Source organism: Sitophilus oryzae, unplaced genomic scaffold (genome assembly GCF_002938485.1).
Source record: "Sitophilus oryzae breed Bouriz unplaced genomic scaffold, Soryzae_2.0 scaffold_1440_pilon_pilon, whole genome shotgun sequence".
In the NCBI taxonomy this organism is placed as follows: Eukaryota; Metazoa; Arthropoda; class Insecta; order Coleoptera; family Curculionidae; genus Sitophilus; species Sitophilus oryzae.
The window spans coordinates 778,592-803,523 of record NW_022146105.1 but is presented as its reverse complement, the minus strand read 5'-3'; the positions used below and the strand labels follow the sequence as shown (position 1 = coordinate 803,523).

At 28.9% G+C, this 24,932-nt stretch overlaps 3 protein-coding genes and 1 long non-coding RNA gene across 12 annotated transcripts in view; 1 reads left to right on the top strand and 3 right to left on the bottom strand.

The window, feature by feature from the left end:
* Positions 1–1,468, top strand: part of LOC115876680 (facilitated trehalose transporter Tret1-like) — a 40,810-nt gene extending 39,342 nt beyond the window's left edge. For all 3 annotated transcript variants that reach the window (XM_030892557.1, XM_030892558.1, XM_030892559.1), the window contains one exon: positions 26–1,468. In XM_030892557.1, the coding sequence (XP_030748417.1) occupies positions 26–1,285 (1,260 nt within the window). In that variant the 3' untranslated portion in view covers positions 1,286–1,468. The remainder of the gene's footprint in view (positions 1–25) is intronic.
* A 3,585-nt stretch (positions 1,469–5,053) lies between these two features.
* LOC115876678 (zinc transporter 2-like) lies at positions 5,054–11,114 on the bottom strand. Of its 5 annotated transcripts, none has more exons than XM_030892553.1 (8): positions 10,837–11,114; positions 9,314–9,391; positions 9,050–9,258; positions 8,052–8,162; positions 6,899–7,199; positions 6,035–6,188; positions 5,341–5,581; positions 5,054–5,264 (listed from the first exon to the last, which is right to left on the bottom strand). In XM_030892553.1, the coding sequence occupies exons 2-8, from the start codon at positions 9,343–9,345 to the stop codon at positions 5,125–5,127; spliced, it is 1,188 nt and encodes a 395-aa protein (XP_030748413.1). In that variant the 5' UTR covers positions 9,346–9,391; positions 10,837–11,114; the 3' UTR covers positions 5,054–5,124. The 5 variants fall into 5 exon arrangements, with proteins under 5 accessions (XP_030748413.1, XP_030748416.1, XP_030748412.1 ...); XM_030892556.1 differs by having other exon boundaries at positions 9,050–9,255; XM_030892552.1 differs by lacking the exon at positions 10,837–11,114 and adding an exon at positions 9,486–9,935.
* A 290-nt stretch (positions 11,115–11,404) lies between these two features.
* Positions 11,405–17,130, bottom strand: LOC115876676 (sodium/potassium-transporting ATPase subunit beta-1-interacting protein). The gene is made up of 6 exons (XM_030892551.1): positions 16,799–17,130; positions 16,328–16,465; positions 16,184–16,267; positions 15,851–16,012; positions 15,648–15,708; positions 11,405–13,782 (listed from the first exon to the last, which is right to left on the bottom strand). Exons 1-6 carry the CDS (start codon positions 16,850–16,852, stop codon positions 13,088–13,090), a joined length of 1,194 nt encoding a protein of 397 aa, XP_030748411.1. The 5' UTR covers positions 16,853–17,130; the 3' UTR covers positions 11,405–13,087.
* An 871-nt stretch (positions 17,131–18,001) lies between these two features.
* LOC115876675 lies at positions 18,002–23,488 on the bottom strand. 3 transcript variants are annotated; one of them, XR_004049182.1, is made up of 9 exons: positions 23,138–23,488; positions 22,952–23,077; positions 22,482–22,644; positions 21,848–22,113; positions 21,314–21,530; positions 21,137–21,257; positions 20,916–21,056; positions 19,015–19,175; positions 18,002–18,353 (listed from the first exon to the last, which is right to left on the bottom strand). It is a non-coding gene; the product is annotated as an uncharacterized LOC115876675 (long non-coding RNA). The 3 variants fall into 3 exon arrangements; XR_004049183.1 differs by having other exon boundaries at positions 21,848–22,074; XR_004049181.1 differs by having other exon boundaries at positions 21,848–22,016; positions 23,138–23,484.
* Between the last annotated feature and the right edge of the window lie 1,444 nt (positions 23,489–24,932).

Genomic DNA, 24,932 nt, shown 5'->3' with positions numbered 1-24,932 from the left:
TCTAATAATTTTATCTTTGTTTCAGATCACATGGATCACCAGTTTGATGCCCTTGGGAGCATTGGCTGGAGGAATAATTGGTGGTACCTTAATAGAAAACTTAGGAAGGAAATGGACGATACTACTTACCGACTTAACATTTTTAGTCGCTTTTATTATAAACTTTTTTGCACAAAACTACATCTACATGTACATCAGTCGTGTGCTTTCTGGAGCCAGTGTGGGTATACTATCCCTGACACTGCCAGTGTACTTAGCAGAAACCGTGCAACCAGAAGTGCGAGGAACTTTGGGCCTACTACCCACAGCTTTTGGTAACATCGGAATATTATTGTGCTACTTATTTGGTACCTTCTACGAATGGCAACCGCTGGCATTAGTGGGAGTCGTTCTCGCCATACCATTTGTGATAGTATTTTGGGTGATAAGGGAAACTCCCAGGTACTTAATATCTAAGGGTAAAGAGGAAGAGACTAGGGAGGCTTTGCAATGGCTGCGTGGAAAGAATACCGACGTCAGTAAGGAGTTCCAAGAATTGAAAAAGAGCCAGCAAGAAGCAGATGACGAGGCTACCAGCTTAAAAGTCTTGTTCTCGATGCATAACTTAAAATTAATGGGCATTGTGTTAGGACTTATGGGTTTCCAACAATGGAGTGGCATTAACGCTGTTATATTCTACACAACCAAAATATTCAGAGAGTCTGGATCGTCACTAAACGAATCTGTTTCCACTACGATAGTGGGTATAGTTAACTTTATATCTACTTTCATAGCTGCTGCTCTTATTGACAAACTTGGCAGAAAAATACTCCTCTACATTTCTGCAGTATCGATGGTTTTGTCCCTGGGTGTTCTTGGAGCATATTTCTTCCTGAAAGATGTTAGCCATATAGATGTCACAGTTATAGGATTCCTACCGTTAGCCAGTTTCATAGTTTACGTATTGGGTTTCTCCCTTGGATTCGGCCCGATCCCTTGGTTGATGATGGGAGAAATCTTACCAGCCAAAATCAGAGGACCAGCTGCCTCGGTAGCCACTGCATTTAACTGGACCTGTACTTTCATAGTTACTAAAATATTCCTAATATTGGCTCAGAGTATTGGTTTCCATTTCACTTTCTGGATTTTCGGCGGTGTGGTATTCCTAGCACTGCTGTTCACGATATTCTTCGTACCAGAAACAAGGGGACAAAGCTTGGCGGATATTGAAAGGAAGCTAGCTGGTATTAAAGTGAGAAGAATGAGCTCCGTAGCTAATTTGAAACCAATGCCATCTAGTTTTTAAGTTTTTCGACTGATATGAATGAATCTCCTTAGAATTTTTCCGTATTTTAGGCTGTAGCAATAATATGTAAAAAATTAGTTCATATTGAATAATAAATACCTAAGTGATAATGTGTACATAGCAGGATTTTATTTATTATAAATATATTTTTATAGTTGTTTAAATAAATATATTTTTAAAACCTAAAACTAACAATGTTTTTTTTTCTAATACCTACTATTTTTAAGAAATCTATTTTTATTCCAATAAAAGCAATCTAACTGTATTTAAAACCTACATGTAATTAATTGTAAAAAAAGTTTGTTTATCACGTGTAGGTGTTAAATACAGGCAACTAATTGGAATATACTTGATAAAAATATATAATATGAAATGAGAAACAATGCAGAAAATTTTATTTCTTCCTAACACTAAAAAATTATAAAATCAAAAGAGTAATAGCATCCCTTTGTTCAAAAATGTCCTTAAAGATTAAATACATGGCAATCTATCCAATTCATTTATTGAAGATGCATTAAACGAATTACAATAATTGTATTATATTATTAAAATTATGATCATTAATTAACCACCGAAAATTGATTATATTTTTAATTAATAGAAATAGTCTGATAAAATATTAAAAGTATTTTACAAAACAAAACAAAGAACATTTCTTGGAATACTGCAATTTTTTTTCGGCACAACAAAATAGTTATAATAAACTTAATTTTTCTCAATATATTCGACACAGATTTCTTGGTCTGGTCAATTCATAGACGAAAATATTTATATTGGACCACAAAAATATTTTTTCAGCCTTTTTTAAAAAAAATTATTAATAATACACGAAATGTCCTGAAATCAAAACTATACGAGGTATTTACTATAGTTGGTCTGTATATACTTACTTTGCTACGGAATGTCCTGAAATCAAAACTATACTAGGTATTTACTATAGTTGGTCTGTATATACTTACTTTGCTATAAATATCGTAATTTTATACCATACCCTGTATAAATTTGTATTTATTTATGAAATTATCAAAATATATATAATAATATCTTAGGATTAGGTAAAGTGATCAGAAAGGAAGCCAAAAATGCAATAATATACAAGGTGTTCCATTTAAAAAAATCCCCATCCACTTACTTTTTTGAGCCACCTTGTATTAAGTTAAAATATTTTCCTGAAATGATGAACCTAATAAAAAATATATAAAGCTGAAAATATGATGAGCGTAATAATCCTGCAGCCGGATTCCGTACTATAAATTATATGCTGAGCTCTTATTCGTTAATAGAAAAAAATAAGTTTATTTATTGGAAAATATACCAGAAAATTTAGTCTGGGACTTATTTATATTTACAATAACTATTCTTGATAGTTATTAAAGAAGGCAACCAGTAAATATACCTAGCAAAGTATTCAAATTTAGTTGAATAGATACCTAATTTAATTGAACTAATATAGAACAACGGTATTTTAGGTAATTTAATCTCCAACATATTTTTCCATTACAATGAAATTTAATTTTACTTTACGTTTTCAATCATTGGTGTGAGCACCATTCTTTTTTAAAGCAGAATTACTCAAATCATACCGCTTCCTGAAGAAGATCTGAAACTTTACTCGGATTAATATTCATGCTGCTTATGAAAAACATTATTGGAAATAAGGAAAAGTTTTTAATTATTTTCTTTATTAACAATTGTCCGATCTCTTTGTAATTAAAAATATGCAGTTATTTTTATTGTAAATCACTAAGTTATCATAATTTATAAATTAACAGAAGATAGAACTTCAGCAGACGATAAATCAGGTCACAATAACTAAGAAGTTCACCGACTTTTCATGCTTGGTATACTCTTAACAATAAAATTATACCTTATACAGGACTAGTAAAAAATGGGAATAAAAGGAACATATTTTTACTCCTTACCGTTTTTCGAATAATTCCAAAATAACCGAGTTATTTTACTTTAAAAATTTCCAAAAAAAATGAAATGAATTTTTGCTTAAATTTTGAGATCCACTAGATCTTTTCTAGGTTTTCTTTCTTGCAAATTTAATCTACTGCCTATGTTGCCATATTATCAAGAAATTTTGTTTATCCAAAAACTGAAAAAAATCAAAATATTCATAATCGCAAAAAAACTCATAATCGTGTTTCTGGGGTCGAAATATACTACCCCTAAAAATATTTGCACTTATTTAAGACTCACTCTGTACCTGTAATTACTACATAATATAGCATGTTGAATTAACGTAGGTCTATATCTAGAATGAACACAAAATACACACAACCCAGATATAATAATTCACTTCAGCATGATGAATATGAATGCCATAACAGCCATAATTCAATTATCTTAATAAGTTTACATTAAAAAATGAAATAAAAATATCCCTTAATTCTTTTCTATTCAGATATGCTTTTAACAACACTATCTGACTTTTTTCTTTACTACATACCTGCTACATTCTCTTGTAGATTTAACTCATTATTCTATAACTAATTGGCTTAGAAGAAGAGAATCTGAATATGATCAAAATTTAGCAACATTTTTGAACTTTTTGTGTTACGGTGTTCCAATGGTATAACCACGATATGTAACTTAATAAATTTACAAAAAAAAACAGATCTATATCTTCCAATCACGTTAAGGCATGTCTTTATGTAGCTTTTAAACTTTATAGTATGCCGCCAATTATGACTCAATTAATACTGTTATTGACGATTTAGCGGACTCCTCCACAACTGCTTTATTAAGCTCAAAAAACTAACAAGCAGAAGCAACAGCAGAATTTTTTTAGCAAAGATTTAGTTTCTGTCAAAAATCAGCGATTATAAATTTAATGTAGTCAAAAACAATGCATAGTTTATAATTCTCAAGTAATCAATCCAACATATTCATTTCATGTTGTTATTGCATTGTTATTGCAAAAATGTTACTGACGCAATTGGCTCAGTGGTCCTAAATAAACTATTATCAGTATCAGTGACTCTAATAAATATGTTACTGACGTAAGTGATTCAGTGGTTGATTCAGTGGTACCAAAGAATATTATAGTTTTTGGTTTGGTTGCGGGTATTAAGATATGCTTTGGTGGTACTGAACACAATAATAGTCGTTGGCAGCATTGAAAATGACGTTGACTTACACAACTACCTCCATTTTTGTTTATTATTAAAAACATTAATATAATTGGACATGATTTAAATCAAAGATTTTGATAATATTTTTATTACTTTTTAGTACAACAGTTAGTACCAAGCGTATGTTTAATCAATACTTTAAAAAATAAATAAAAAAAATCCAAATACTCCCATCTGTGCAAATTATGCCCTTCATTGCTTATAAGAATATATAAAATAAAGAATTCCACCATAGTATTTTGAGACACTTAAAAACTCCTAATTCAAGAACTGTCTGAGGGATCTATAATATCTAATTGTTATATCAAAAAAAAACTGTTTGGTCACTTTGGGCAGGTAATATAAACCTGAAACATAAGCAAAATTAAATATAAACGAAAAATTCATTTATGTACATTTGAGTTTTAAATTTTCTCTGTTATCATAATTGTAACTAAAATGTATAGGTCAAATATATTTAAATTTCAATTTATTTTCTATTAATTCTCATCAATAATGTTGGCGCTAGACTTTAAGTAACGAAAGATTGTTCCTTAATGACCTGTCAATATGTGGTATAGAAAAATAGAAGTAAAAATAATATCAAGGTAAGTTTATAGTCACTCGATGTTTATAAAAATTCAACTAGGTAAAACAATAAGTCTTTTATTAAATAATTTCATGTGTAAAATAAAATAAATAAAAAATGCACGAGAAACATCAAGGATTTTGACACTGCTTGCAATTATCCATGATATTTTCAAATTCTTCAATCTGTAGAGTCATTTCAAAGAAATTAAATTTCTCATGAATATTTTTCGTTGCTACAACCAAAACGTTTTGAGGATTTGTCCCAGGACCTACAATTCAATAATATATAATTATCAAAACATTATCTCAGATTTAAAAAAAAACTATAAATAAATTACTACTTACTGATAGCAATATGAGCAGACATAGTTATTTTATCTAAACTCAAAGCCCATATACGTAAGTTATGTACTTTTAAGACACCCTCAATATTAAGTAGAATATTCATGACATCTTCAAAATGTATGCCTTTCGGCAATGCTTCCATCAAAACCAGTAAAGTGTCTTTTATAATAGCGAAGGTTGTTATCAAAACAAACACAGAAAATAAAAATGTCATTATTGGATCAACGATTCCCCATTGTGGCTAAAAAAAAGTATAATATAGTCATATTATACTCAAAAAAGGCTTTTGGAGGAAAGTTTTGAAGTAGTTCTAATTTCATCTATATGCTTTTGAGGGTATAGAGGTATTTTTTCTGAAAATAAATAGATTTGGGAGATACTTTTTCAATGTTCCGTCACGAAATTTTGTTAGCAAATATCAGATTCGGATTCAGCACCCCAAAAAATACAAAGAACAAAATAAATCAGAACTACCCCAAAGCTTTCCACAAAGAATACAATTTGACTAGACTAGTAGTCAAATAAATAATTAAACTCAATTTTAATAAAAACAGGGTATTATCAATTTTACAATGTTTAAAGAATGAATTTAAACAAAGCAAAGAAAATGTATGATTATTGTGTTGAATCTGAGATGGAAAACAACAAGTAGGTAGATAAAATAGTTACAATTGCAAATTTTTTGATTTAGTACCTTGAAATAAATAACAATGGCGGCTACAAACACTCCAAAACTTTGAAGAAAATCTCCCAAAACATGAATAAATGCAGCTCGCACATTTATGTTTTGTCCTTTTGTATTTGTTTTGTCATGCGAATGTCCATGTTGATGTAATGAGCATCCCATGCTAAAATACATCATAATTTTTCAAAGGAATAAAAAACATTTTTAATCTTTTCGAATATCTAAAGATATAATAAAAAAAATTAAAAAAGAGCATACATTTTTTTTAAATATGCAAAGAAAAATATTTCTGTCAATATACAGGGTGGACTTGTTGCAATTAAATTCATATTCTTGTCAAATCTATATAGGTGAGCTAAAATACTCTCTATTGCATAGTATCTACAGGCTGAATCAAAAATTGATGTATTCTTCATAGTTTTTATAACTTGATGTTCTAATAAATAATTTTTATATTCAAAGTCGATGTTAATTTGCTAATTTTAGGTTTTAGAATGTATTTAATTGATCGTATACCTAAAACTAAATACAATTTTCAACTTGTACACCTTTTTCCTATAGCTTCGTTAGTTTCCGACTTTGTATTCAAGTCAGAAAAATACTTTTTTTTAATTCTGAATAAAATGATAACCTCATTTCATTTTTCCAAGTAGGTTATCTTTCTTATTCTACTGTTTTAAGTTTATGTGATTATACAGCTTAATAAAAACGAAATCCAGAACAACTCGTACGAAAACCATTATTTTTTCTTTGTGACAGGGCGTGTAAATATAATTTGATTATGTATCTACAATGTTTGCATCTTCTATTTTTTTTACGTTAGTTGAACCACCCTGATATAGACAATACAATAATAAATTACGTACAACTCACATTATATTAACAACAACTCCAACTCCAGAAGTAATAAGCATTATGAATGCGTCTATTTCAAACTCTTTATATATAATTCTCTGAACGGCCATATAGACTAGGATTCCAGTAACAACCCAAATTAAAAGAACGGATGTCATTGCCCCTATAACTTCTGCTCGGTACCATCCAAACGACATTTGTTTTGTTTTAGGTCTATTTGCCATATATAAAGAGAACAATGAGATCATAAAACTGGCAAAATCTGTTAACAAATGTGCTGCATCTGAAGCTATAGCTAAACTATTTGATAAATATCCACCTAAAAATATTTGTTATTTATATAATTTATATATTTACTATTTTAGAATTGCACAGTGTGATCAAATAAAAACGATGTTTTAGTAAGAGTAGGAATAAAATTTCAATTCGAGCTTTGCTATAACTATTCCCGAAGTTCTTGGCAGTGAGAATAGCAGCTAAGGTCGTGAAGTATCTGAAGTGATTAATGTTAATCATTGTAACTGCAATATATTTTTGCAGATAATTTCTAAAACTTGGTTTTTGAAAATAATATAATTTGTTTTGTATATTAAAGAGAAAATATTTAATATCTTCAAATAACTTATCATTACCTATCACTGTCACAAACTTACAGGTCAAAATATAGCAAAACTAAAATTGAAATGTTATACTACGTCTAGATGACGTCGCTTTGATTCTACCACAAAATATTTCATAACTTAATAACTAGCAGGAAAAATACAGGGTTTTCAACAATTTTTTTGGCAAGAAAAAACTGAAGAGCGCCTTTCTGGGGTCGAAATCGTCCCATTGCTGCCAAAAGTCACTAACATTTTTCCGAACAACCAAATTCAATCACTAACTATGTTTTGAAGCGGAGAATCGATAGCAAAAGTCATTAACTACGATTTCTGGCTATTTATGTTTTATTTTAATACCGAATAGTTACTAGCTATAACATCTTTATGCAATGCAATTCATCTTTAGACGCATTTTTCTCGGAAGTAATAAAAAGTAAGTTAGTGACTTTTGGCAGCAATGGGACGAAATATTATACCAGATAAAATACTTGCACTTATTTCTGAGAGACCCTGTATATTTTATAAATTAGAATAACAGTGCAAATGACTAAAATTTTTATGTAACTTACCAACTATTTCAGCAATCATAAATATAACACACAAAATACTTGCAATAATCAGCTTTTTCCTAGCATTTTTATCTATTTCTGGTGCTCCTGATTTATGACAGTGTTTGTTAACTAAAAATAAATATTAAAAACTCTAAATTTGGTGGAATAAAATGTATAATTTATCTATAAAACAGAAAACATATACAGATTGTTAATTTGTTTATTACTCGCGGCAAGAGCTTTATGGTTGAAATATGGCAACCTCGGCCCGCTCGTCGAGAGACAGCTTAGCTTAGTACCCATTTGGAATGTAGGCAGTGTTGCCATATTGTTCCCCAATAAGTAACCGTCCAGTTAACAATCTGTATATCTTGTAAATATGTTTATACTAAAATAATAAACTTACATACAAGATGTATTTTTTAACACAAGTAAGAATAATCACAAGCAATTAGAAAAAGTATATTTATGATAAAAAAAAATAGTTTTAATGTGTTATTAATAAATGTTCTAAGTATTTTTGAAATATTTGTTATAATCTCTCCTCAGGTACTGAAACATATAATATAATCAAGCATCAAATGTTATTTTTTAATCTTAGAACATGAAACTAAAAAATTTTATAATATTGGAATTAAATAGGACAAAAATAATTCACAATAAAAGTTTCTCGCAGATCATAACTTGGCAAAGTTCATGGGACACAGGACACAATTTATATCCAGAACAACTTGTACATTAACACTTTAATGTATTTTGTTTTTAAAGTTAGAGCATGTACAGCGACTTGCCAGAAAAAAGATACTTTTGAATTAAAATGATAGAACAGATAACACTGTCATATATTCTCTCGTTGTTTAGACTACTGTAATAGCCTTGTTAGTAGTAATTGCTATTGACATACGTTATTTTGTATAAATAGAAATATTAGACTTTTCCAAGCATTAAAAATTGTTTAAATTATCCTGTACCTTTTATTTTTAAAAAAAGAATTTACTTTGAAATAAAAATCTTACTTAAATCTGTAGTGCTACTATTTTCTCTGGTAAAACTACTGATATTTTCAGTGATCGGCTCAACATCAATTACTTCTCCTTCTAAAACCCTACAGCAACCATCACTTGGCTTTCCATGAACACAATAAATCATTTTCTTTGGTGAAACAATGCTGTTAAGCTTATTTGAGCCATCGGTGGATCCATAATTATTCGTACTGGCCATACTGCTAAAATATTATAATACACTTACTAATTTCATTAAAGAACAAACGTGAGAATTACGTTATGTTGACTTTTTCCTCCTTATTATACATAGCTGTTGAGGTTTATGTTTGCACAGTTACACGATTTTCCGTAATTCTAAAATAAACATTTTGTTAAAATGAAAAAATAACCATTATTAATATAAATTCATTTTATTATTTCATGCACTCGATACTACAGTGAAACGTACGAATATCGCGAAGAAACCATTTCATGATAACATTGACGAATAAAAACAATTATCTGAGAATTCGGATTGTATTTACTTCACAACACAATATAGGCGGTATTTCTTTTTCTGTCACAACACCAGTACTTAATAAAATAAAGATAACATTAAATTATATGCTTTGGTACAGACATCGGTACAGGTATTCCTAGCAATTATGTACGTATATCGTCACAGTAGTTTAATAAGTTCAAACATATTTCAACAATCTGATAAGTGTTTATAGTTTTTGCACAATATTTTTTTTACACAGAATTAGGCATACATGAAATTGTTGAGTATATTTTAAAATGAAGAATGCTAAAAAGTTAAATTACTGTCTAAAAATAATATCAGTTTAATTTAAATCCCAACAGAAAAATCATATAATTAACTACAAAAATTTACTGTGCCCACTAAATCCTATATAGTACCAAGTACATTTCATGTATATATCTTTAAGATGTCTTTAAAAGGGGGGGGGGTGTTAAATATTTACTACTGCTAAAATATATATATAATGCTTGATATACATATACAGAGTATGTCAATACAGGATGTTATATTGGTCACCACTATATTTCAAATGGAACACCCTGTATTTTATGACATAAATTTATATAGTTTTAATCCAATTTTTTTTTTATTATGATTTATTAGCAATCAGAATAATTGCAAGGAAATTCTATGGGCTAATTTGATGACTTGAGGGCAATGACGCTCCAGTTAACGTGATGAGGTCTTCTCCAGCGAAAAATCCTCCTTAATATTCTTTCAAATCAGATGGCCATTGTCTTTTAAGTCTTCTTGTAATCCAAATTTATGATACTTTTTATCAAAAATCTGCCCAAAAAAAATCTGCTTAATGCGCGAAATAAACATTAAACCATTAAAAAATCTTCAATTAAGTATTCATCATCAATAAAAAAGAAATATTTTAATTCAATTATATTAAAGGCATGTTAAAGGGGCAAACACGAACTTGAGTACTACTACATTGAGTACTAATTCACTGGAGAATTTATATAGATAATTTTTTCAAAAATGATCCAATCAGATCAAGCTTCCAGAGATCAATAACCGAAATATCTCAATGTCATATCTACTAAATACTACACTGACTATCACAAAAAGATACAATGTGTGAGATCTAATTAAAAAACTGTTCCTCGCGACAAATTTTTATTAAGCTTATCAAAAAGTCTGTGACATTTCAAATGGGAAATATCGACTCACTGTGTTCAGAAGTAATTAATAGTTAAAAACAACTCTTTTCTTTATGTTTGTGTGTATTGCTGCATTGCATTAGCATTAAATTAGTAATTATACTTACCTATTTTTAAGCTGGTTTCTTTTTTAATTTAAAAGTTCTCCATGAATAATATAGTTCAAATTACAAAAATATACCTGTAAGATACAACTACTCAAAGACAAGAATTATTTTCATAACATCTTCGTTTAGATAATACATTTAAAATAAGATTTATTTACGAATGTAACAAGGCTCTTGATAACAGATCAAAAACACTTAAAGATTACTGGGTTCGCTCTAAAAACTATCAAATATGCCCAACTACTAAACAGATTTTTACTACTAAACTACCTTGTAGGAACTAAACATATATTCATAGATAGCAACTCATGAATATAATGAGTTTATATATTTACATAGACTTATTCTCTATATCTTTAAGTAAAGATACGTGTATATATCTTGAAGATAACTTAATGCTTGCTAATAAAATTTCATGTATTACTTAAAAGAACACATACAAAACTATCTGACCTCCTGCAAGATTATAGATGATGTAAATAAATAAGCAAATGAATTTTTTACCTCTATATTTTCATTTATGGCAAAGAATAATGTGAGAATATATAGGAGTAATAAAACTAAAACAGTGAGTAATATATGTATATTGACTTAATATTCTAATTACATATAGTAAGTAGTAAAATAGATTTTAGGTAATACTTTGGTAAAGATATTCTTAGTTCTATAAGCTATATTTACACAAAGTGAGAAAGTTGTGAACACAAAAAATAAGTTTGTACTTACTAGCAGACATACAAAATGAAAGAAAAGATGAATGAATATTAGCATTACTCGTGGTGAAGCTATTATAAATATGTATAATTTATTGTCTCTCAGCATAAACATTAGAATTTTGATATGCAAGTGTTACATGATATACATTATTATAAAGGTTCTAAAAATATTTTTTGAGCTTACATACCAGTCTTGACATCTTAAAATACATTTAGTTCGTGTAAATATTGGCAAAAAAGTATATTATACCTATCTATATATCACAATGACATTTTTCTATTTGCTATTATAAACTAACATTTTATTTCCATTAGTTAACAATAAATAACATACAAAAAGCGCCTCGAAATATAAAAAATTATAATTAATAAAGCTAATAATTACAGGTTCCATCAAACAATATACAAAACATATTTGTACAGAATTGTTACCCCTACATTACTTTTACTGACACCCATTACCAAAATATAAGTTAATTTAAAATCTCATGGTATTAAATCAGCTAACAGAGTATACCAAGGATACTTAAAACTGTCTGCTGATATTATTACCAATTAAATTTTAAATTGTTTTTAGAGTTTGGGACCTCCAATATATATCAAAAGTATCCAAACAAAAAGAGATATTACCAGTAAATAAATTTTAGTTATTTGGTCTCTCTTTTAAATCCCCATAATATTAATTATGTACTACTCATACATATAGATTTTCTTCAAAATAAATCCAAACTCAAAAATGTATATTTTGATACCACTACATCAATTTTTTAATTTGTATGTCAAGTATAGGAAATATACTATGATAAAAAAAACGGCGTCAGCGAAGGCTATGAAATCCAGATCGCTGTCATTTTATATGTAAAATTTATGCCAACTGGACGCCGTTTTTTTTTCGATCATACGGTATATTTGTAATGTCAGCAAAATACCCAGGTTAGAGAACAAAACATGTACTAGACTTCAACATCCATTACAAACATATAATGTCGTTCCTAATATCAGAAAAGTTAAAAAAAATCAAACTTCAATAACAGTATTTCTATTTTTTAACTTGAGCAGTTGAGGAAATCAATAGGGGAAGTTGGTATGATTTTATCAGATTGTATTAACAGCGATAAAAAATTAAATGATTATGAACACTTAGACGGTCATAAATCTTATAGCTTTTTTTGTTTCTTAATTTTGTAAATTAAAAAATATCTATTCTATATTGTTATTTAAAACTGAATCCAGGATGATGAGGAACAAAAATTCGATGTAATATGTATTATAGTGGTATAACACTAAACAGCTTATTTGACAATTTAGTTTAAACATCTTTGTTGAATATATTTGACAAGAACAGTAGAAAACCAACTCAGAGTTACTTAATAATGATAATGTATGTATAAGCAGTGTTCTGTGCTGTCATTACAGTCATCTAACAACCCTATTGATAAAAATAAATGATATAGAGATGTATAAAACTATTTCTATCAAATAAATTGTTTGGTGTAAAAGACCTCTATTAAATTAATTAATATTGCACTAAGTTTTTACATAGGTGTTTCAGTGTCAAGTGGCATACCGTTCTGTACCGTATAAGCTGGAGGTCCATTATTTAAGAAAGCCATAGATCTCATACTATTCCTGGCTGGGTTGCCTCGTTTCTGTGGAACCTGTGGAGTCGCGTGACTGTGATAAGACTTAGGAGGAGAATAATTAGCTCTGGCCCCGTGAAAATTCGAATAACTCGATCTTACAGAAGCAGGCCTGTTATTGTAAATATCGTCAAACTCTTCGTTGAGAGATGTCGTTGATTGCTGGTAAGAGGGATTAGTATGGCCCATGGGGTTCCCCCAGTTCTGGCTTGTACTGCCCATGTTATAATTGGCGTAATAATTAACGGTAGGCGACTCTATAGGAGATTGGCTGGTGTTGCTCTCGTATGCCTGACATTTTTGCTGCTGTTCCAAAAGCTTAGTAACAGGGTTCTGCATTCTTCGCGAGCTCCTTACGGACGATCTATTGTGCGACTGTCTTCTGCTGTTGGTGCTGTGTCTACCCGAAGTCCCTCTTTGCATGACGCTGCGTCTTTTCACTCGTCTAGGCGTCATTGGCTTGGGTGAGGACGGTACATGGTCAAATTCGTTATCGCTCTCTCCATGTCGATTGTCCAAATGAGAACTAAACTCTATAGAGTACAATGACGTGCGCTGCTTTGAGCTCTTTCTCGTCGACCTATGTGACGCTGTTGAAAATGGAAGCAATATATTGATCACCGTTTATAAATTTACGTCTAAATATGTGCACTGAATCGAAATTACTGATTATTAAAAATTATTGGTTAATCACAGATACATGCAAAATTTGCCAACTATTAATAAGAAAGCTACACAACCAAAATTACTCAACTAGAATATAAGCGTAAAAGCAGGGAAAAATAAAGAAGACCCTAATTTATGTAAAATCGCTGCCAGTACAGTTAAAACTATGAAAAAATCACTGAAAACCACATCTAAGTAGGCACAAAACCCCCATTTTAGTTCTGATAGTCACTGAGAGCTAACCGTAATGGTATCCCTAAAACAAACAATACAAGAACTATATAAAATAATTGTTTAAACGTTTAGCAAAAACTTCTACACCTACTATGACGTTTTAATTCGATCATCCTGTACTTGAAACGTATACATATAAGATTTTCCTAACGTTATACTTACATATAAAAATTATGGACATCTTAAGCAAAAATTACTAAGAATATATGTAAATACCGCTAATATTTGCTCTATTTGTGAGTAATAATCTACTAACGATGGCAACATAGAGGTTTTAGTTTTTAATAATTTAGGTATTAAAGGAGCATTACTAAGAACATAAATAAATCAATAATACAAAAATGAATGTTATTTTAACTGGGCAAGCTGCTTAGTGTACCGATATTAATTATTAATATGTAAATTTAGAATCAACTTTATTCCTCGTCACCGTAATAAGCGTTAGAACAGAGAGAATAAGGTCTTTGTTTTTCATATTTGGGCGCATCGGCTAGAGCATTAATAGAGCTGCTGCGCCCTAACGGTTTTCTCACTGCGTCTGCGTAAACGCGGTTGCTTTTAGGCGCGCGCCTTTCCGACTTTTCTAAACCGTGCAAGTTGGTAAGAGCGCTTTTTTTATATTTAGAATTCGAATGCGCATGTGCTCCATCCAAACTTCCACTATAGCTCACATACATTGGATGCAACAGAAAGTTATCAGGACCGTCTGGTTTCTCGAAATTAACTGAAAAGAAAAGATACCGAGGATAGGTTAGGTTAACTAAATTAACAAACAAAGTAAACCCAATTTCCGCAAAATTCGTTATTAAAATAAAATTGAAAATAGTTCAAAACAATTAATTAAATTAAATATACACAAAATTAATAAAATTTTGTATAAAAAAAGTGTAATGTTAGTTGCATAATTGTAAGCTCTGATATCATATCTATATGTCTCTGAGTTTGAGATTAACAACTAATTGGCTTTTATACTTTAGCATTAGCCATAACAAGTATTTTATGATTAATACTTCATTATTTTTACTCTAAAAAATCGACTCTCTAGCAGTATATATAATAATAATAATAAAGAATAAAATAGAGTAATAATGTTTTAGTCATAAACTGGTTTACTTTGAGTGTTACTCAAGAAGGCAATAAAATTATTTACTGAAAAGTGAAAATAAAATGAGAATATGAGGATTTTCTTCATGCAAGTAGAACTAGGCATAAAATATAAGGGATAGATCATTCCCATTCACCAAACTTACCAAATAGATTTTGGATCAAATCCACCAATGAAATCAACTGCAAGCATATTTTTACCTTTTAAACTTATTAGATATTAGATCACCTAAAAATACTTCTGCAAATTTAAACCAAAACTTTCAAAAACAATCTAAAACACATAAAACAAATATTTTCTTTGATTTAGTTTTACTATTGCCATTGTAAGTTTTGCAGAAGAATTCTTATCTACTTATTGCCATCTATTGCATGGAATATGTTGCCTTCCTAGCTTGTTAATAGAATGATGTGTGATTCCCTACTAGTAAAATATAATTTATACACTTACAGGTGTCATCTTCTTCCAAAAAAATACGACTTAGACATGTTCCAACAATACAATTAAACACCTGTAACAGAAATATTTTTGTAATTCTTAGTATAACTTAACTATTTAATTTTTCATGTTTCATATAAATGAGAGCAAACAGAGCCTTCCAGCTTGTCCTTAAAATTCATATTTATAGTTTTAATATATAAAAAGCTACTTACAGCCAAAAAAACTTGTAAACTTGATTGAAAAACTTCCACATAAACATAGTCAAATAAGCATCCTTCGTACTTGGAGTCGTCAACATTCACCAATTTACATCCTGGTGCCTGTTTTTTCCACCAGCTGTCACTTTTTTCGTCTAACTTAAGAATAATATTTTTCTAAAGAAAAAGAAAAAAAAAATTATTTTATTGTCTTAATATTTTTTCCACAACAAACACAAAACACAAAAGAATTACCAAAGGTTTTTCTAAATGAGTCACTGATTTATTAGTGCATCATTAGATTTACCTTTAATTATGTATACAGATAATTTATCTAAAAATACTTACTCCATGATCAAGTCCTGCTACATTTAAATACAAACAAATTAAAAAAACATTCCATGCTATCCAAAGCAAATGCCATAGGAGATACTAAAATGAAACTTAAGTATACAATTTGTTTTAATAAAATTACTATAGCAATGAACTTACAGTGATTAGATATTTTGGTCTGTACTGGTACACACCAAAAAATCCAAAAATCACAAAAATTATTTGAAAGAAGTTAACTAGTATTGGTATCCATAGGAATCCAAGAAAATCGAACACCTGCCTTTCAATAACACAAATCTAGAAAAATTAAAGCATATTAAATTTTATATTTTTCAAATAAATACCTAGTTTGTATAAAATGTGTACTTGATTCCTTATTTTTGAGACAATCTAAAGCAGAGATGGCTAAATGAAGAACGAATTTGATAATAATAATAGATACTTAATTATTTCTTAAGATGACTAATTGCAAAAATTTTCTCATTAAAATGTAGTAGCAACTAATTAAAACAAGTTTTTGAAAATCAAGTATCTAGATACAGGCAGACAAAATATATAAAATATTTGTCATTTGATACATCTATGCCTATAAAAAATGTATCTTTAGATCTTATCAATTAAAATACTTACTATCTGAATTAAGCAAAATGTAAGAAACAAGTGTCGTCTTGTGCAAAATCCCATGGCATAAGGGCATTTATTATCCTTGATTGAAATTGAATAATTCAAAAGCTAGAATGCCATTCCATACCATTTTTAGCAATATGTTACGTTTCTACAGTTCGTCTCACACTTGTTAAAATTCCAACACATTGTTTTAATGGGTTTTAAATGGAACAAAAAAAATTAAAGTCCACCTTTGTGTACCTTTTTTCTCACTCTCACTTCCCTCTTCCCCTACCAATTCTCCTCAACCCTTCTTAAACAAAAACTACTTGTCAGAGATTACTTAGAACTGTCAAAATAATTTAGCACCTGTCAAACCTGTAGGCAGTCCTAGACGCGCGAAATTCGAATAGAAAAATATACTGTAGCACGAGGCCGCATAAAATTAAGAAATTCTTGAAAAAATAACACAAAGAATATAAAGAAACAACCATAAGCATCATAAATTAACTCCTCTAAAAACATCAATGTTTAAATTGAAAAGAACAGCCGCTATTTAAGGATAAAAATTTGACATTGACAGGAGTAATTAACAGGTGTATGAAAGGGATAAAGATAGAAGCTGAAGAAGGGCTGAAAAGCAGAAGATTATTTTAATCTCATGACACAGTAAATTTGTTGTGTTAAGAGAGAGTGCGCTACTTTACAAATTTAAGATCTTATTTCTAGATCTAGAATCAATACTTAAAAATATAATAATAATTTATGCAACCAGTAATACATATATACAAGAGCAGCAGTACATTGTTTATTTAACTGTTAGTAAGATGTTAGTAACATATATTTCTATAAATTCTAATTTCTACTTGTTTCTAACATATTATACATATAATGAATAGCTAAAGCTATTTGTATAATACCGTATGATCGAAAAAAACGGCGTCCAGTTGGCTGGGAAATGACGATCGATGGCATTTCCCATATAAATTTACATATAAAATGACTTCGATCTTCATTTCATAGCCGTCGCCAGAGATAACTACGAGATGCCCAAGTCAATGTGTATAACTGGTTCTCTAATAGCTATATATAAAAATCCAATGACGGATCCGTTGAATCTGGAGATAGTTGGCGCTGCGATCGGCGCTAAGCGATTCAAAAAGCGCGCCTTTATTTGAATTTAAATATTTTTATATATATATTATAATTACCAAATAAAAACTAATATAAGAATTAAATTATTTATTAAGAGATAAAAAAATAATATTTTCAAATATGTTACAATAAAATGATAATTTTAAATAAACATAATAATAAATAAATGGTACAAGGAAATAAAACAAACATTTGAGATACAAATGTTGCAGTAAAAAAACAGTAAAAAATGGAATATCCGCCTTTTTTCATATGAAAAAACCATGACATCAGGGAAAAAGCTTTACGTGCCATATGCTTAACGCACGTTAGGGTCCACGTGGAAACACAAACATTCAGCACGGCGAAACAACGTGGCCGCATCCGAAACTCCTTCCAAAGAAAACTTTTCAATACATTGACAAATTTTTATCCTGTGTCCATCCTTGAAAAAAAAAGTATTATTAGATGTGAATGAATTAGGGTTTCCATACATCCGGATTTGGCATGTTTTAGTTTTTATGGTGTCTGGGGTATTATGCGATTAAACTGTTTCACAAAATTATTTAGTTTTTATGATCAGATTTACCGTACTTTCTTTCAATTTCCGATTGGATTACCCTTAAAATCGATCGGACACCTTAAAAATTAAAAAGAACATTCTTTCTAAGGTTTCCATGTTTAGGTTTTTAAGGTGTTTATTAGGTGCATACCTAATTATAGTAAAATAAAATATATTCCTTAAAGTCTTAAAAAAATTGAAAATTAAAAGGGTTACAAAATATGTATTTCTTCTTTATGTATGTATATGCTAGAAGAGCTAGAAGAATGTCAGACTGTACTAATAAAAATTACACATAATTAATTGCAGTATGCCATATATGAATTCTCGTATAAGACCATATGAGGAATACATTTTTTTATTTGAAAGTGGAAGACAAAGACATATTATGAAATAAAATATCTTCTTTAATTAATATTATATTTAATGTTGAAATTTTGTACAAAAAATCAACATTAAATAAAGACAATGAAACTTGAAACTAATAGATGTTTTATTTCAGCATATTAATTTGTTGTTTATTGAAATTACTGGGATATATTACCCCATGTCATTTTCCTTAGGAGTGCATATTCCTTTTCAATACTATCCTACAATTGCTTCTTGGTCATGTTGCTCTAAAAACTGAAGAGTGTATATTTGTTTGATGACATATGTTTATGTTAACCCTGATGGTGCTGCAATTTGTTTTAGAACATAGTTCACCTAGAAAATATAATACTGGTTATGTCATTTTTTTATGTAATTGTGATATGTTTTGATCTGTAATGTGTTCTGTAATGTGAGCTGTTTTCATGACAAATTAAAAATTTATTCCTGTTGGTTTAATATATAAACAAACATAAACATTGAAAATTTGAAATTTTTAGTTTGATAGTTGTTAATGTTGACTAAATATCATATTAAAAGAAAATAACCATCTATTAAGAATACCGATATTTTATATGCTACACCAAGGATATTTTTATACTTAAATACTTCTATTAGTACTTCTTGAAAAAATATTATAATCTACGTCCTACATCCAATCTAAGTCCAATGAAAAATATCGAATTTTGGATTGTAGCATTATTTCAGAGAATCATAGTGCGTTGGAACAGATGGTTGTATGAACATCAGCATTTTCTACAATACTAAATATAATAGATTTATTTGGTATTTTAGTATTTGAGATTAATTCTATAAAATTTATTGTTCGTTCTTATAAATGTTGGTTTAATTAATTCACGGTTATTCAGCTCATTAGACACGGAGTAATGTACTGTAGCCAAACGATTAGATTTTTACAAATTGTAAGTTTTGGATTTGTTGTAGGACTATTTATAATTATTTGCAACAAGTACTACAGTGTCCCAAATAAATAAAAATATCAAACACTAGTTAAGTAGATGTAAAAGAGGACTAATTAATATGATCTCAGTATTCGAACTACATACATTAATTGACTATTTGCGTTGATTAATAATTGCTCCAGTACTAAAAAAAACTGAATTTTGTATGTGTATTAGACAATGTGGTAAAAGTAACACCTAAATTTTATGTCATTTTTTGATAAATGCTTATTTATAATAACAGAGACGTTCATATTCATAACTTTTTAATATATTGATTTCTGATTCAAATCTACATTTATTTATAATAATTTATTAACTAACACAATTAAATGTGATTAATTAATATTTGGGCGGAAATAATGGTGGTATATTTAATTAATGGTACACTCTTTTGCAAAGATTTAAATAGTTATCTCTTTGTAAACAAATGGGCTAGCAATATTATCGTTTTTAGCATCGGTACAGTCTAAAATGTCAATATTATAAGAAAATGCATTTTCTATGAGAATTTGAAGATATAGGTAAAACGTTATATAATACAATTAAATTGTGCATCTGATTCACGTAAAATATACAGGGTGTTCCATTTAAATTAAACAAGTTATTGCCGTTTAAAGCTAGTAATTATTTAAAATAAATTTTAATATAAAATAAAATTTTTAGACACTCTGTATAAGATAGTATTATTTTTATTATTGCAACACAAAATTTAGAAAACAGAAAAACTTCAGTACAATATTTGGTTTTAAAAACTTAAATACCCCTAGAGAAATAAAGCATTAAAATTGTTACTGCATTTTTAGGTGAGATAAACCTTAATCAAAGTTATCTTTATTTTAATTGGAGAAACTAAAAATTTCATAATATAGAGAGTGTTCCATTTAAAAAAATACAACATTGGTATTTTTTATTTATTCGGAACAATCTGTATCTTACAAAAGTACGTTTAAATTGTAGCTCTAATAGTCCTTAAACAAACCCAAATCTTTTATAATTTGGAAAAATTCAAAATCTTTGGCTACAATACTCCGTGTCGAATGAGGTGAATAACCCTGTATAGCAAGATTACACCTTCGATGGTATTAATCTGAAAGCGCTGTTAGTTCCTTACCTAATTTTTGAGTTAATATTATATTATCCTTTAAATTTATCCCACTATCTACTAGCACTTTTATTTTTCTGTTGGGTATAGACTCATAAGGTAAATAAGTATATAGATATTCTTGTGTGAATTTTCACTATCTTGAAATCACTAAAACAAAGGTAAATTAATAAATGAATTTTTTCCAATATGTGAAAACCAATATTGGAAGACAAAAAAAAATAGTTTACCAGATAGTCCGTTCTTTATGTTTTACCCTCTCTGATTGTATATTATCCTCTCTGATAGTCTTATCAGAAGTTGCAGTGAGGCTCCTTTACCCTATATTTCAGATTTTGTGACTGACATTTCCTACAAATATAGGGAATATAGGATGTAAATTATTTTATATTACGCTTTGGGATTACCTATGAATGTCGGCAGTTTTTCTACATGATACACAATGATGGTGCTTCAATTATGAAAGAACATGAAGATGATATACCACTTCTTAACCATAAGAAAAGCATGTTTTCCACAAGACAAGTGACGGATTCATCTGTCATACAGCTCTTCACCTCGTTTCCCTTTAGTAGTTTTGTTCTGTTTCTATAAAAATATCAGTTCATTCCACTTTAACTGTACCTACAAATTTTACATATTGCTTATCACCTCTATCTGCAACACGATCTTTTTATAAATACTTATAACTAAGAGATTATAAATACATGTGTAAAAGTTAATATAAACAATTACCTATTAAATTAAATATAAAATATAAAAAAATATATGTTCGAATATAACAAATTTATTTTCTAACTATTTTAAAATTGATTAGACCCGATTACTTAAAATTATTTACCAAAGTAGTAATAGGAAATATTTTATTTAAACTAGGATGTTATAAATAAAACAAAATAGTTTATATAAAGAAATAATAGAATATAAGCTTCTTTACTTACAACCATTTTTATGTTTTCTTTTTGAAAGTGAATTTTCTACACTGGTTAGTTCTTTTATAACTTGAATCACTTTTATTTTATTTTAACAGTGAATATTATTATTTTCAGGCCTATCTTCTATACACTTTCATGGTCATATATTTCTCTTGTCTAGCGAAACCTGATTATGCTGCAATGTTCAATTTTGTTATTAGTCCCATTAGAAAATAAAATACTGTATTTTTTCTCTACAAAATTACATAACATGATTTATTGTGCTGATGGAGCTGCAAAATATCAATAAATATTTTGAAATTAAAGTACCTTTGTATAAATCAAATGTGAGGACAGTTTTATACATACGTTGAATTAAAAAGAAAATGTGAATTTACAATTTTGTGATTTTTAAATGTATAGAAAAGTTAATCTTTAAAAATGGCCATATTTTAAAAAACATTGGTATTATTTGACATATAAAATATTATTTTAAAATTTAGTGTAATATTCCCTGCATATTTTATAAAAACATGGAAGTGAAACTATATAACACTTGAAAAAGAAGAAGATATGAAGAAAGATATGAAGCTAATTTACAACCCTGTATTTTAAATAACTTGAAAAAATATATACTAGAGCCTAGGGCTTAACTGCTCACCTGAATTAGTTAAATCCTGGGTAACGTTATCACAGAGTCATTCATAGAGCAGGAATAGTTATGTTTCAGTTTTATATCAACCAAATTTTACTATCATCACAAAACAACATAATTACAAAAGGCATTGTGTTATATTTTCAAAGATTCTTGTCATATTTTTGGTCTACAAATACAAAACATTATTAATTTTCTTACTCCTCAATTATTAAAATATAGCTGATCCTCAAAGAAAGTTAATATCTGACTCGAAAGTTTATAAACAGCAAATGTCCATCTACAAATAAAATTCACAAATGTGTTTTTAATATAGCATTTTTAAACAAGCTAAGCTGGCTAGCCTCAGGCAAAGAATATTGTATTTTCGTAGTAGAATTATCTTTGACTTTTTTGTCATGGCTTCTCCCATCACCGGGAGAAGAAAATTTTATCAGTTTTATTGCAATACTAAACATATGTTTATATGTACTTACTTTTCAGTATTTTTGGAAAATTATGCATTTTGGCTAAATTCTGGACTCATCTTTGTTATTTCCTCCATAGATCTATCAATACAACATTTTTCTTGAGCGAAATATAGGCCTTGTTCCCATGTTGGTCTTCAAATAAAAATTAACTAATTGCGTTGAAATTCACTAATTATTGTGGTTAATAGATACCTCTGGGTAATTCGCGCAATATATAGGATATTAGTGATCACTTAAACACACATAATATTGCTAATACAACTCAAATAATTTGGAAATTCGCAAGCGAAAAATCAAATCGACAATCGATATTTGATATGAGAATATGAGCAATGGCTGCCGCGGCGTCGCGTAGAGCGGGACTAGCGGGAGGCGGGGACTAAAACGGATGCGGAAATAAAAGCAGTAAAATATGTACCGGGTCATTTAAATTTGCGAAACAGCGCCCTCTCACTACAGATGCTAATTTTCCAAAGAAGTTTGATCTGGCCAGAGATCCGGCAGGCCTAATTCCCATATGCGCTTGATCGTCTCGTAGTTGTCTCTGCCGTCGCTGACGCCGTTTTTTTCCAATCACACGGTAGTATACACATATAACAACTTTAAGGCAACATGAGATATATCTTTAAATAAAAAATAGCTTGGATATTTAACTTTATTAACCAAACTTGATGCTACTTTGCATAAGCCATAGTAATCATTGCCTTAAAGAAGTTTCCTAAATGTATTATACCAACTTGCAATTTTCTATAGAGGTTTCCAATGCACTTTGCAATTAGACTACCTACTCCAGTCCATTTCAATTGGACTATTTAAATAAAAAGCCATTACGAGGTGGTATTTAAGTGAACATTGAGACTTTCTTAACACACCTTTTAAGGAAAATACTTAACTTAAACCAATCTTCTGTTAGCTGGAGCTTATTAGTGAAAATGAGATTAAAGAAATATTTTCATTAATTAAAATAAACAAGATAGTCGAACAATACTTTTTAAATAAAACATAACAATAATTTTTAAATTAATTAAATTATCCTACTATAATATAAATAATAGGAGATAAAATTAATACGTGTTGAATATCTTCCTCTAACAAAAATATAGCAAATGGTTACCAAAATGTAAAACCTTTATTGCTTTTACTCTTGTGCGCTCTAAATTGAAGATACACACTATTATTTTTATGGTACATTCATATAAAGCACTAATATCCTAAATAATTTATATCCAAGTAAAAGGCGTTTTAACATGTAAGTTTGCCAATTTTGGTACCCTTGAACTCAGTTGACAAAATGCCAAAATGCAGTAAAATTTAAGACTTTGAAACTCGTGTAATGCGTCCATCGGATTTTCTTTATATAAACATTATAATCTTGACTATCAATTCATAATTTTCTTAATGTCTTTCAATACTAATCAGACAGTAAAGAAAATATCAAAAAATCCAAGATATCTAAAATAATTTTCAAACTTTCAATATTTAATCACCAAAATATATAATTAAACTTTTAGTTAGAGGTAATAATAGAGGTAATATTTAAACAGGTTGTATAAAAATAAAATATAAAATAGGAAACATTATAGAAATTATAAATTAATGTTATTCTATGTTAAAACTAAATATTATAAACATAAAATTAGCAAAAATAGCTAAAAATACGAGAAATCACTAAAATGATAAAAAAAACTGAATATTCAAATATCTGCAGCCTTTTTAAAAAATAAAAATTTTGAAATCGCTTCATAACAGGAAAATATTTGTTGAACAAACATAACAATTAGTAAATGAGTAAATGTGCATTAAAAACACGATTCTAAGAACTTTTAAAGAACCCTATACATATGTAAAGACTTTGTTGGCTTCTGCACCTACTCAACATCTAAATAAAAACCTACGACTGTTTTTCCGAAAAAGAAAAATATAATTAAAATCAACGATAGGAAAAAGGCTTCTTTCAATTAATTTGGCCACGGAAGATGCGCATCTT